The sequence below is a fragment of the Saccostrea echinata genome, unplaced genomic scaffold, assembly GCF_033153115.1.
Source record: "Saccostrea echinata isolate AGI-Se365-2 ecotype Australia unplaced genomic scaffold, CSIRO_AGI_Sech_v1 ptg000001l, whole genome shotgun sequence".
Classification (NCBI taxonomy): domain Eukaryota; kingdom Metazoa; phylum Mollusca; class Bivalvia; order Ostreida; family Ostreidae; genus Saccostrea; species Saccostrea echinata.
The window spans coordinates 24807672-24823499 of record NW_026889750.1 but is presented as its reverse complement, the minus strand read 5'-3'; the positions used below and the strand labels follow the sequence as shown (position 1 = coordinate 24823499).

Below are 15828 nucleotides of genomic sequence, written 5' to 3'. Positions count from 1 at the left end.
AGACTTTACTAACATTATCGGTAAAAACTTAAATGATAATTCATTTACCATTCATTATACTAGTACGTACTATGTACTTGCAGTTTGTCCCCATAAGTTTTAGGCAAAGAAAATGTAATAAAATAAGAATATCAAAACGAAATCTTTCGATAGGTTACTTTCAACTCACAAACAACATTTATTTTGAGAAACATGGTTATGTTAGCCCCGATCTTTCAACAGACGACAGAACTTTATTTCTATCGTTAATTCTGTCGAGGTATGCCAGACGATGGGGCTTTACATAAATACTGAATACTTTGTCAGAATGGATTATATTTTTAGAAATATATAGTGTTATAGAAAGTTAAAAGGCAACATGCAAATCTCTATCCTTACGTTTTTACGTAAATCAGAGGTAATAAAAGATTAAGAAAGACTACATGAACAATACGTTATGGTTCCAGAAGAAAAGACTTCAACAATATTGTCTTTTATATTCTACATTTAGAAATCTAATATCTCACAGTTCACGTTCTAAGAATGGAATTCTTCAAAATAACGAGTTCAATCTACCCTATCTATACTGGATTCCTTAACCTCATAAAAAATCCTTACAAAGAAACATTGCTAGGTCCAGCAAATGCTCTACCGTGCCCATATCTTTACACGTCACAAAAATGTTAACTGCATGCCGTAAAAGAGAAACTTCAGACGTACTGTGTAACAGCATATTCTAGAAGTAGTGTCAATCAAAAGTGGATTCTCAAAACTCCAAAGAACTAAGAAATTTTAAAATCGCATAATTTTTCAATTCAGTTACACCAAAGCGTACAACTTCAATACTTTATACAACCATTCCTTACGACATATTAAAACCAGGCTTTTAATGTCATAGACAACTGCTTTAAACAATTTTCATCAACAAAATTACTTTGTAAAAGATCAGATCACCCTGATTCTACAAGTACTCTGAGAGTTGATATTAAAAGGATGCTGGAGTTTCTCATTCACAACATCTACATAATCTTTGGAGACCAGATACTCTGACAATTTGTTTGAATTTCGATGGGCATTAATTGTTCTCCTTTATTAGCCGACAAGTTTTCATATTTCTAGGAAGCAGAATTTTTTCAAAAACTTCTACATGAGAATAAGAAAACACTTGTTGTCGGTTTCAACTCGACATTCAGATATATCGACTTTTGTCATTTTTTGACTCTGTATATCCCCGTGAATTAAAAAAAAAAGCAGCACAGTGTCTGCTACACCTGTTTTATATTTGGATGTTTTACTGACTAAAGACGAAAAGAGCCAACTAAATTGTATTACAAAGGAGATACCTTCAGCTTTTCCATTGTCATTTTTTCTTATTTTTGTAGTAATATTCCGCTTTCACCTGCATAGTAGTATGATGTTTATGTTTATACGATACTCAAGAGTGTGCTCTGGGTACGATAAATTTTTAAACCGAGGCAGGCTACTGACAAAAAGTTTGATGTTACAGGGATTTCAACAACCTCGTTGAAATTCATGCGTTTGGTAAATTCTATGGTTGTTATAATGACCTTGTTAACAATTATAACCTATCATTGGGTAGTATTTTGACTAACATGTTCCATACCAATTCTTAGGCCACCGTTTTTAAATTTGACTACGGAATATCCCGTCTACATGATCTATACATAGGGATCAGGGGGTGTGACCGATCGACAGGGGATGCTTACTCCTCCTAGCCATCTGATCCCACCTCTGGAATTTCCGGTGGACCGTGTTTTATATCGTATTCAGATTTTAATTATAGGTTTTCCGACATTGATCACTGTTCGTATCATCACTTTTTTTGAACGAAATGTATTAAAATCAACAGACACAAATTACATCGCTATCTAGTAGTTTATGACGTAGTAGTTCAAGGCAGTATGAGTAAATCTTTCAGACTGTGTAGGGTGTCTGGAAAGCTCCAGAATTTTAAAAGTACCGCCACACTCCTGGGTTGCAATCTAAAAAAAGAAGAATGACAAACAAGTAAGTAGTTTTAAAGTTTCACATTTGAATATAGACTGCAGAGATTGAGTTTTGAAAACAATTAAATTCGAAATTAATTTGATAATGGTTTTCGTATATTAACTTTAAATCTTACAACAATGACATGTATATCGTCACTTATGACAGACTTACACACAGAAAGAAATTAAAACGTTTGTTAGAAAAATCTAGCATAAATCTTATACATGTCTTAGAGTGAAATTGAAATAGAAAATTCGAAGAATATGTCATACCCTGATTGATGTAGAGGTGCAACCTAGAAAGATCCCAGCCAATCCGTCCACAGGGAAAATGGCTGAACTGAAGGTTGCTACTGGCTGATAGGTTTGGAGAGTGTTACATGCATCAACAACCTTCGAAAAACAAAATACCAAAGTATAAAAAGATGTTGAAGTACTTGTGTATAAATGCAGATCGTGAAGTTAAAATCGTAAGGAAAATAATTAAGCATGTTCTTTGTTTAAAATGTTGCACACTTGAATAACTTTATTTTAACACTATATCCTGTAAGAAATCTATCTGTATTTGGATGATTAGACTTAATGTGGATTACACTTGACCTTAGCACGGTCAGATAAACAAAAATAAACCACATTATATGATCTTATTCATTGTATAAATTAAATTATTAAAATAATAACTCAAAGGATATATATAGGGCCAATACTGTAAATATAGTGTAATAAGCGTTTATGATATATAGCGGAAACGATTTTGTGAAAAGTTGGCTTAAATTTATTTGGCGCATTTCTGAATGTATATCTTTATATACATATACTCAGAACATTTTGAGATGCACTTAAGAGGGGGCTCATTTTCTCCAAAGGCGCTAAGAGAATACACAGCTGATTGCAGTACGTTTACAGTGTTTTATTGTATTGAAAATGTTGACAAAAACGTACCTTTCTTCCTGGCTTCCAATATAATGAATTAGGAACAAAGTCACACAACTCCCTGACTATTAAATTAGAAGTAGACACGTAATTCGAACAGTCAGTATTGAGCTGTGGGTAAAGTTGATGAAATTTGCCTAGTTCTTCGACCGTGCGGATTCTGGAACACTCAGTAGATTGACCTAAATAATAATACAAAGTACCTAAGCACTTTGGAGTGGTATTCTTTTTGGGTGTACAAAATCAATTACCAGTAGTAATTTTTAAGCATGCGCCCATGGTTTGACTTCATGTTAACCTGCCTGGTGTTGACAGGACCCTTTGTGTTGTTGAATGAGATATAGGCGTAGTGTTGTTGCTTTTTGTTGTCAATTCTGACGTTGTTGTAGTTAATCTTGATAGAGTTGTAGTAATTATAGGCTGTGTCGTCTTTATTGTTGTCGAAACTGTTGGTTTTGTTGTTGACGTTGTTGATTTTGTTGTAGTTGGTGCTTGAGTAGTTGTGGTTGTAGTAATTGTTGTTGGTTGTGTTGTCTTTGTCGTCGGCGACACTGTTGTTGAAATTAGACAGTAGGGAACATTATAAAAATGATATTTTTACTTTATTACAAAGGATTATAAATTTCATACTGAATTATTTTTAAGGAATCATACAGGTTTGAGAACTAATAGTATTTTTTTACCAGCATGACAAGTGCATGGATCTCCCTGCCTGTGCACAGCATCTGATATAAGTTGTTATATAAAACATTACATCAAGTGTTAATAACATCATATTACAATTACAGAATGTATTCTATACAAAATAAAAAAGAAACATAATATTTAGAAATAAGGGTCTGTAAGAACTGAGTTAGCTCGCTCTAATTGTGGGATACCTCTAATAGTATCAATTACACACTTCAATTCATGTATTGTAAATGTTAAAATGTTAACCAGATCAGCAATATTGCATTATAACGCAATATAGTGTAGCGAATCTAACTCATAATAAGATGGGGATTTTAAAAAAATATGGTGTTAATAATAACCAATTGACTATATGCATTTTTAGACGGTGGCTATTTATAGCCACAGGCTATTGCTGCTGCTTTTGGGCTATAAATAACAACAGTGTAAAATCACGGGGACCCTAGCGGCGATTTTTGCAGTCAAAATACTGAAAATAGGGTTGATTCGATGTTTGAAAATAAAATGCACATAGTTAACAAATACTCTCAAGTTATTTCACAGACATTTTGTTGATGGGCACAAAGCTTAATTCCTGATATTTGCCGCTATCGATATTTCTCCCTTCATGAATATTCATTAAATTACGTCGACTTACAACTAACTCGTACACAGACCGACTCGTATATTCGTATGCAAACTACAGAAGTCACACGGCTTTTTTAAAGGTTGTGTTAATGTAAAATTTAAATAATATTTATTAATAGTCAGAATATTTAATAAAAAAATATTTGAGAATAATGGTTTCACATTTTAACTTCGAAATCAAATGATTATAATTGCTAAACACACGCACGGTGGTTTCTTAGTTACATGTAGGCCTATGCGACAAACGGTAATTACGAGACGTTCCCAATTTGATACTCCCTAATCATGAGATACTTGAAATTATAAAGTCAAAATTTCTAATTCAAAACACCACGATTTCATTACACATTTTTGTAAAACATGCATCTTAGAATAAAAATGTTCGGTCACTACATGAGTATATTAGGAACCTTGATTCCCTTATGATTTAACATTTAGGATAAACTGCTTTTGACACGTTTTAAGCATTCATTTATGGGGAAAAAATACTAAAACATCCCAAAATCCATTATTTGAATATATAATTTCAATCTGTTCATCATCCTTAAATATGTTTTCATTTTTAAATTTGCAATTATGACTGCACATCACAATAGTACATATAGAAAAAAACCCTGAAATGATCGAAGTTTCGTTTCTGGCATTTCGGGATAGTTTTTTTAATTCAATCCTACTTTCATAATAAACCTAATGTAGAAAATTTCATGCAATAAATTAACAACTCCAATTAATACATGCCCTCATTATACTTCGGAAATATAAATTTACTGATTAAAAGACATGTATCGTGAAAAATTGCAATAAACTTTCATAATTTCCATCATATCATTTTACAGATTCTTATAATATTTTATCTCATTCAATGCCAGTGGCCATGTGGCGCAGTGGTTAGTGTTTGCTCTAGAGTCACGAACATGAAGGAGTCGATCTTTATGCAGCGGATTCGAATCCCACTGCGGGACGTGGAGACAGTTAAACCGAGTTCCCGTGTCGCAGTAAGTGCTGGTCAGAAAAAGATCCCTCACTACTCAATGGCCTGGAGTGCTGAATATAGATCTAAATTTGCAGCCCACCAGCGGCAATATTGATGTTTCAATATGAGTGAAAATTTTCGAGAGGGACGTTAAACACAAAATCATTTATGCATTTATGCCACCGTCTATCAGTACTTACAGTACTTTGATTATTAATTTACAGGAGTGATGATCTCCAGATTTATATTTTGTTTGCATTTTTATATGTAGTGATTTAAACGTTGGACCATGAGAAATATATTTACTGTTATAACAATATTAAATTGGTTCCGTGTTGAAAATAAAAAAATAACATATTTACCATACATGTGGTGTATGAGATTTTCCACACAAATTTTGCCATGATGATTGTGCTTTACTATATGATCAAGTTCCCACCAAACTAAAAAAAAAAATATGAGCTTAATTATTCAACTCTACTAAGTGGCCTTAAGCTTGAGACTTCAAATATGAAAGTGTTGAATGTGTTATGTAAAATGTTTTTAAAAAGCTCGATCTCAGTTGATTATTTTTTTCCTTTTTTCTCTAGAGCATACAAATAAGTTATTTTTCTGTAAATCTTAAGCTTCAATCCAGTGATTAGAAGTTTTGTTCTCCAATCCCCTCTATTTATGCACTGGTATCCATAAAAAGGAAACACCTCCCGCTTAAGGACATACGCAACGTAGTTTGAACTTTATTGTATTTTTCCCTGGAGTTGAAGAGTTCCAATACTTAAAGGAACTGTGTCCTACATTTTATTGTCAATATATGCTATTGCTCACTTCTTCTAAAACAAGTTTGGATAAACAAAACATTTAGAATATATGTTTAGTAATTTTTGTATATTTTTCTTTGAATTATACAAGAATTTTCATCAATTGATTTCTTTTCAAAACCCCTGGTAACACATGCTATTTTTTTGTCTACGAACATCTGATGGTACTGTTATCTTAAATTAAGAATATCTCGAAAAATTATCAGTAGGTAAGGTACGTTGCGTATGTCCTTAAGCACAGTTAAGCAATTTACATATAGCATAAGTTTTCTTTGAAATGTAAGATCTCAAATAAGGTTAACACTTTTTTCTTATAAATTTTAGAATTTAGAAAAATTATAGAAATCATCTACCTAGTAAAATATATATTGCCATGAACCATATGTTATCCAGTAAAAATTAAAGTGAACCATTTATATAATCCTCATAATTTTTGAAATAGCAATTAAAATGCTTCAAATGATAAGAATAACATAACTTAGTAGATATAAGGTGCCTTGGTTTAAGGCCAACAATCGAAACAACTCAAAACAAACATTTACAGATTTACCACTCGACCATATTTTCCAGGTTACAGGGCAAAACAGGTATTGTCATGAACCATGGAACAATTTTGACTAGGTAGAATAAAATTTTATACAATGATTTCAAGTCAGAAGGCAGTTTTCGATACAAAAAATGTAATAATATGACAATGTACTCTTTCATAGAATTAGAATTTGTAACTAGAGAGTGACACAGATAAGAATAAATGAGCACAAATTTAAAGAAATATGTTCGATAATTACCAGCTGTATGTGAGTGGCACCTTTGAGTTGATGAGTGGACAAAATTTATCTGGTTCAGCAAATGTGATATCGCAGCTATAAGGACAAATAATGAAGAGATTTATCATGGTAGATATATGTGGTTCAGAAAATGTATATAGAATGGGCTTACTTCTATATGGATAGCTGTGATCTTCTTGTAGATTGGAACAATGCCAGGCTATTCCATCTGAAGAACGTAATTTTATTATTTAAAAAATAGTAATGGCATCATAATTATTTTTCTAAGGAAAGACGATGTTGACAAAACACAAAAATGTTTCATATTTATCTTAATGATTCATGACCTGTGTTTATTTTCAAAAGATATATAAATGTTGATTTAAAGCTACCGGTATACTAATAATACATCCCTGAAATTTGAAATACAACAAATTTGAACATTTGAAAAGTTGTCACATCTTCAAGATCGGAAAGGACTAAATTTTGCAATGGCCAATAACACTGCCACCAACATAAAATTTTGTTAGAGAAATCTTTATTAATATTTTAAGTCTGCAGAATTCAAAGCACTAAATATTTCGACCAAATGACGTCATAAGTTAGACATGGGAATTCAAACTTTTAATGATTTGGAGAGAAAATATATGTAGTGTATTTGATGTCGATAAATTGATTAGAATTTATTGAGCACAGGTCTGTTCAGACTCGATCTTTTGATATAATATGCTATATGATAATGTCATTGAAATATGTAAATACTTAAACTGTCCTAGAAATAAAGGAAACTCTTCAAAGTTTGTGATGTCACAGAGATAAAAAATGCAAAAACCTCCCTTCTATATTTTGCTAATTCAGATTTTTGTATACATTATATGCAATGGCGCATATTTCAAGAGATTTTCAAAATCTGACTTTTATGGGGAACGAAAATATGCCTTTACCACATATGGTTCTTTGAAGATCACTTATACGTGTATAGGTATATAATGAATATAATTTCATTGAAAGTCATAGAAAGTAGGTCCAATTAATTCTTTCAAAAAGACGCCTCAGCTAGGAACAAATATACAGTCAAATCAATAAGAATGTAATAGTCAGTGTATTTAAGTTTAGATTTTATTGATTTCTAGTAATTGCAATTGGTTTAATAAACCTTAATTGTATTAAGTCCAAGTTTCCTATGTGTTAATTGCTTTAACAAAAGTTTTGGTATGGTGAGTAAATGAAAATCTCTATTTACTATTTGATCATTATTACCTTGCCCCCCGCTGTTATGGTAATGTAGATCAACAGCTTTATTACAAATGCATTGATCGTTAATGCCCTTAGGAAAATGTGCTGTAATGGAAAAACAAATGTAGTCAATTTTGTTCATTAAAATTATGAATATATTCAAAATAATTGGTAAAAAACATAAGCGTAAATTAAGCATTGAAACAAAATTCATATGTCTAAATGATATTTATTCATATTCACTTAAAGGCACATATTCCTTAATTTTTTTTTTTCAGTTTTCAATCTTAATACTTAATAAATAAATCTTTTTTCTATGCATAAGATGGAATAATTCCATGAAAATATAACACTACACTGTAATATATACTCAAGCAACAAAAAAAGGTATAAATGAGAGAACATTTTTAAAAAGGCAGTCGAAGTGGATGTGAAATCAATGTAATGTAACTAAAATTGGATTTTTATACAATTTATGATTTATAACAGGAACATGATCCTTACTAGCCATTTGTGCTATAACTTGTTCTCTGTTTAATCCATGTTGGTATCCTGTCTCATGATACAGAAACTCCCAAACTGAATAAAATACAAGTATATCAATATTATACAATATACAAAAGGAGACAAACTCAAAGAGGAACAGACAAATGCCAAAAGGTTTTTTTTCATATATACAATACGAGACAAACTCAATCAAAGTCTACCTTACAGTCAAAAGAACTTCACGTTTTCTATCAAACATCTAATAGAGTTTACATAAAAAAGAATATATCGTTATCTGTCATCGAGAATGTTACTTCACAGCCCCGTTCCCTTGTTCTAAAGTATTGTAAACTCAATCAACCAACTCAGTCTCAATCAATCAATCAACCTATAAACTAACCTGTGTGCTCACTGAGACACTCTCCTTTCTGATACGCTTGGTACACTGGAAAAGTGAACAGAAAATTGTGTTTACGTTATCACATTTTCATGGAAAGTACGAATAATGTACTATGTAACCTATGAAATAAGTAGAAGATTTATTTACACAGTAACTCCATGAAGTACAAAGTATGGAACAAAATGTCCTTTAAAATTTCTCTTATATAATTGCCTACCTCATGTAATTAACATATATTGAATCTATTATTCACAATCTAGTCTTTTGAAAGATTATTTTGAACTAAATACTACCCTATAAAAACAAACATCTCAACAAATTGAAATGATACTTACATTCGTTATGAGTGAGTTGATGATGGGGAGGTTGAGTGACTTGAAGATGAAAAAAAACCGGATATGACCAGTGATTATCAAATTGTCGAATAGTAATTAAAATATAACAAGAGGCCCATGGGCCACATCGCTCACCTGAGCACATTGGCTAGGCAAAAGCACAAATCAGTTCAGTATTGAAAAGATTACCACGGGGGGGGGGGGGGGGGGCGCTTGAATTTTAAACTACCTGATGATGCTTCCATATCAATATAAGAAATGGCTTTCTTGTACTTGAGAAGATGTTCAAAAAAATTTCCCATATATTCCTTTTTAAAAATTTGATCCCCCATTGTGGCTCCTCCCTATCCCAGGGGTCATCATTTGAACAAATTTGAATCTACACTACCTGAGGATGCTTCCAAGATATTATCCTATATATTTCTATTTAAGACTTTGATCCTCCATTGTGGCCCCACCCTACCCCCGGGGGTCATGATTTGAACAAACTTGAATCTACACTACCTGAGGATGCTTCCATATAAATATGACTCAACATGTCTTTGCTGTTCTTGAGAAGAAGATTTTTAAAGGTTTTTCCTATATATTTCTATGTAAAACTTTGATCGCCCATAGTGGCCCCACCCGACCCCCGGGGGCCATGATTTGAACAAACTTGAATCTACACTACCTGAGGATGCTTCTATATTAATATGACTCATTATGGCTTTGCTGTTCTTGAGAAGAAGATTTTTAAAGGTTTTTCCTATATATTTCTATGTAAAACTTTGATCCTCCATTGTGGCCCCGCCCTACCCCCGGGGGTCATGATTTGAACAAACTTGAATCTACACTACCTGAGGATGCTTCCATATAAATATGACTCAACATGTCTTTGCTGTTCTTGAGAATAAGATTTTTAAAGGTTTTTCCTATATATTTCTATGTATAACTTTGATCCTCCATTGTGGCCCCGCCCTACCCCCGGGGGTCATGATTTGAACAAACTTGAATCTACACTACCTGAGGATGCTTCTATATTAATATGACTCATTATGGCTTTGCTGTTCTTGAGAAGAAGATTTTTTAAGGTTTTTCCTATATATTTCTATGTAAAACTTTGATCCTCCATTGTGGCCCCGCCCTACCCCCGGGGGTCATGATTTGAACAAACTTGAATCTACACTACCTGAGGATGCTTCCATATAAATATGACTCAACATGTCTTTGCTGTTCTTGAGAAGAAGATTTTTAAAGGTTTTTCCTATATATTTCTATGTAAAACTTTGATCCTCCATTGTGGCTCCGCCCTACCCCCGGGGGTCATGATTTGAACAAACTTGAATCTACACTACCTGAGGATGCTTCTATATTAATATGACTCATTATGGCTTTGCTGTTCTTGAGAAGAAGATTTTTAAAGGTTTTTCCTATATATTTCTATGTAAAACTTTGATCCTCCATTGTGGCTCCGCCCTACCCCCGGGGGTCATGATTTGAACAAATTTGAATCTACACTACCTGAGGATGCTTCCACATGAGTTTCATCTTTCCTGGCCCTGTGGTTCTTGAGAAGAAGATTTTTAAAAGATGCTATTAATTTTTCACTAATTCTTTATTATCTCCCCTTGAAAAAGGGCGTGACCCTTCATTTTTACAAATTTGAATCCCCTTTACCCAAGAATACTTTGTGGCAAGTTTGGTTGAAATTGGCCCAGTGGTTCTTGAGAAGAAGTCGAAAATGTTAAAAGTTTACAGACAGACAGACAGACAGACAGACGGACAGACAGACAGACGGACGCCGGACAAAAAGTGATCAGAAAAGCTCACTTGAGCCTTCGGCTCAGGTGAGCTAAAAATATGAGAACTTTCTGAGAGAGAGAGAGAGCATAAAACATGATGAAAATTTAACATATTGCGGTTACCAATATTTAATAGGTTTTTGACAGTTTTTGAGGAGCAGTTATCAACTGAATTGTGGAATTCAGCAATTTGCAATATCTCAAGAGTAAAATTTACAGCCTCTTTTTCTTTAATTCAAAAACAATCTATGTAGTTAACAAATCTTACCCTGTGTATGAGTATAAACGTGACAGGTCTGACAAGGTGGTTCGTGATTATGATCATATGCAACTGCAACCGGAAAAGGCTTGGTGTTGGAATGAATGGTATACAAACTAAAGAACTTTCCTCTATATCCTATCCTAAACAATTTTTAACTATTGCACTGTTTCATATATCTATATATTTTATTCATTTCTCTTAACAAAGAAAATGTCCATGTATGGTTATTAAAGTCAGTACCTTTCATTTGACTAACAAAGTCAAATAAACAATCCAATCGATCATTTAGCAAAAGGACAAGGTCCCGCCAAGCTGAAATATAACATAAAACTTGAAAATATATCATACAGGTATTTAAAAAAACCCTAGTCTTTATTGAATGAATTTTCGTTGATAAACATTATGAAATAAATATACAAGAAATTAGTATGCCAGTATATTTTTGTTTTGTTTTGGCATATTGATCTTTGTAAAGGTACTCCTACTTTTATAAATTGTTTAAAGGTAAAATTCATTATGGTAAGCGACAACTTTATTGAAAAAGAGAAGATTAAAAGGGCCAACAAATATCATAAAATTATATAAATAAACTTTACTGACCTCTATTTCTAGAGTGACAAGTAACAGTTGTTGATCTTCCATTTTGGTAATAAGTCAAGTAAGTGTTAGTGACTTCTGCATAAAAAAAATATCGAATTATCATAACGATGAATATATATATATATATATATATATATATATATATATATATATATATATATATATATATATATATATATATATATATATATATATATATATATATATACGTATAAATATATTCCTTGTTCAATATGTTTATAACTTACCTCGGTAGACATGGTGGTTCATACATCTAGAGTAATGGTGATCTTGAAAAATAAAATGACAGCAAACTTTTAGAGGTAAGAATATTTAGTTATTATCTCTTACAGTTCTGTCCATTTTAAAAAATAATCATATTGTTTATAGGAAATCAGGAATTATATACTTTTCTTTAATTGTTGGAGATAGAAAAAAATAAAACAGATTTGACCATCTAACCAATACATAGGGCTCACGACGAGTCTCTCTCTCTCTCTCTCTCTCTCTCTCTCTCTCACACACACAGGGGATGCTTACTCCTTCTAGTCACTTGATCCTGCCTCTGGTGTTTCTAGGGGTCCGTATTTTTAACATGTTAACAATTCATTTCATTCACTGGGTTTATGAGATTGTTCACTGTTCGTTATGTTTTCATTTACTTTTTACATTCCTAGTTATTTCTAAGGATGAATTGTGAGCGAATAAAATTAAATGCAAGAAAACATTGTTTTGACATACACTGCATTAGTAATATATACTTACAATCTCCTTGATGTGGATAATGCATTTGAGCGTGTGTACATCGACAACTTGGCAAATGCAGTTCTAAAGGGAATAATTCCTTGATTTTACTTAAAATAATATGAAAAACCTAAGATAAGCTAAGGATTATATAAGGTATATTAAGGAAGAAAATTATTATTACTGTTTCTCAGTAAAAGGTTCATCATATCAAATGATTTGTAATTTTTAATGTATTCTATTCGCTATTTTGGTCCTATCGCTGTTATCATGGTTTTAGTATTTGATTAAAATTAATTTACTTACTTGCTATTGCCCGAATTAATGTAGGAAGACAATGTTGATCGTGTCGTCGAATATAATCTAGGTTTCGAAACACTGTAAATATTCCAAGAGTTATCCAAAATTTAATCCATTTCAAACCTTCATTCCTAAATACTAATATTTTACAAGTTGATTAAAATACAATTTTATTTTATTTTTTAAATTTTTTTTTTTTACCAAACAACATTTACAATAATTATATATACATTCATAACCAACCCATGCACGTCTATGATATATTACACTTACTCGTAATTCTTACCAAATACAATTTTACTATTCATACATAATGAAATGATTCTTTAACATATAAAATGATAGAATTCGATAATCAACTATATAAAGTAAATAAATACTATGCACACAAGACTACAATAAATAATAAAGGCAACGTGTAACTTTGCCAAAAACAGAAGTTTTATTACTTGAATAAGGTGTATGGCAGTTCTCTTCTGCGGCTTTGTCAAAAAAATCTGAAAAAAATCTTCATGTATATTTAACATGGATGAAAAATACATGTTTAATAACGATTCTTTAAAATTTTAAATAAAAATTGTACACGGATATACATAGCAGTTCTTGTCTTAAAATATCAAAACGAAATAAAAAGATTCAAATCTTTATACTGAACTTCAATAAAAGCGGAACTTTCGGAGGCTGCTAAAGTTTGAGTAATTCTAAATCTTAAATAAAACTTTCAAGTAATTTTTCATGTGATTCCGCCTATTTCTTGATGACCTATTGATTGGATAAATGATACTTGTTCAAAACATATTTCATTCCATTCATCTAATGAATTTTGTTTGAAATTACAACTTGCTTTGTCAGAGGAAGAGGGAAGGTAAACAAATGTACCCTTAAATAATTGTTGTTTTAAAAACCTATTGTCATTCAGGTTTTCTGTCTCAACTTTAAAAATGATTTATGCTTAAAAACCACTCAGAATTATAGTGTTATGCAGGATGAAACTAAAACGAATTTTGATATCAAACGCCACAAACCTTTATAATAGGCATGGTTATGATAGCATGTGTCATGTCCCTGTACAGAAGAGGCTACCGATCCCGAAGAAATTGCGCGCGCAAAGGATGAAGCCACAGATCCAGGGGCACCTAGTGAATGAACATCACCATATATATCTGCAAAGCATAGCCATCTGTAGCTCTATGGCGTTTTATATGTTAATAATGAAACAGAAATATTAATAGTGATTGAAATTTGCAAGGAAAACATCCATCGTTTTTCGATATCCTTTATTTGCAGATGGAAAAAAAAATCAGGATTCTTATAGACATACACAGTATTCACAAAGAAATATTATGACTTTCTCAATTGTAAATTTTCAATCTTATGAGTACATCACTACATATACAATGTATTTTTAGAAAATACACAAGTTTCAGTACAATATGTGTATATATCAGTAAAAAAAAAAAAAAAAAAAAAAAAAAAAAAAACAACAACAACAACAACAAATGAAAATTATTGAAGAGTTTCAGATGAAAAAATATCTGCGGACGGTAGAGAAAACGGAATCATACTGAGTCAGTCAAAATTTATTTCCTTCCCTTGGCAATAAATAAAATATTTTTGAGGCCAAGTACCCCCTATATTGTGGGACAAATGCAAACTACTCACCGACAGTACAAAAAATGGTAAGTACCATCATTCCGGGTAGCAAGATTGACCGCACTGGATAACAATAAAACAGGAACATAACTATATAGGTATTGTGGTATTTCTCATATTTTTTAATAAAAGTTTTTATAGAGAATTTTCTGTTGAATTATATCAACTCAATTTGTTTTCAACATACGATATATTTTTTCTTCCGGAAATCATGGCTTCACAATCACTAACACTGTTAAGACTAAAATTTCCCGTACTTCTGTCATAAAAAATATCTTCTCAAATATTTATTATGCATGCAAGATACTTAAGCCAACATGCAAGATACTTAACCAACAAGCAACTTATGTCAGTACATGTAATTGTTATTTAATAAATAGCAGAAGAAAATAATGTGCTAAATAAAATACTTCTCGAAGAATAAATTCTGTCCATTTGTGATTTCTCACATTCTGTATAAAAGTAAAGTATGACAAATACAAGATAATCATGTTGGCATGAAACTTATTCTCACAACTTATTGGATGACATTTTTCTCTTATACTTTTCATCTTATCTATTAGATACTAACAAATTTAATGCAAAAGTTCGATAAATTGATAGATTTTTTTAAATTTATCAAAAAATTATCTCGACGCTTCATGGGTACATTTGTGATTGATAAATGAAAAAATATTGATGCGGCCATAGAAGAAGAACTTGCTTATAAATGCAGAAATTCTTTCTTGATCAACTTGAAACTCATGTAAACATAAATGGAGAACATACTTACTGCCTGGCACCTCTGCGAACTTTCTAACATGAACTAAAGATAAGAACTCTAGTAAAACTAATTCACCACTTTCCCGATTTTTTTTTTTTAGCCAAAGAAGGTCAATAAACACCCACGTTTTTTTTTTGGCTGTCAAGACGAAAACGTTCTTGTGAGGAAAAATGTTTTTGAATGTCTATGATATGGTCTGTACATTCAGTGGTAGCTGAAAGCTGTCATTAAATCCTATGATCATGTCAAACTTATGCTTTTTTGACTCATCATTTACTCATCATTTACGGAGTTTATCAATATATCAAACCAATTATGGTGACGTTTTGGTTCAGTTAGATTTGCATTATATTACATTTTTCAGTTTTGTTGACATCTTGCGAAAGTTAGTCACAGAGACTAATATCAGTAGAATAAAAAACTATCGTACGATTTCTATAAAAGGATATTTATCTCTGACAGTTAAAAAAAT

General features: G+C 31.7%; 1 protein-coding gene across 1 annotated transcript; it reads right to left on the bottom strand.

Annotated features, from left to right (window-relative positions):
- Nucleotides 1-1868: 1868 nt before the first annotated feature.
- On the bottom strand, nucleotides 1869-13187 carry LOC133196118 (GATA zinc finger domain-containing protein 15-like). Its single transcript, XM_061332058.1, has 10 exons — nucleotides 13184-13187; nucleotides 12947-13018; nucleotides 8919-8963; nucleotides 8537-8611; nucleotides 6818-6892; nucleotides 5579-5654; nucleotides 3240-3472; nucleotides 2931-3103; nucleotides 2262-2381; nucleotides 1869-1982 (listed from the first exon to the last, which is right to left on the bottom strand). Exons 1-10 carry the CDS (start codon nucleotides 13185-13187, stop codon nucleotides 1869-1871), a joined length of 987 nt encoding a protein of 328 aa, XP_061188042.1.
- Between the last annotated feature and the right edge of the window lie 2641 nt (nucleotides 13188-15828).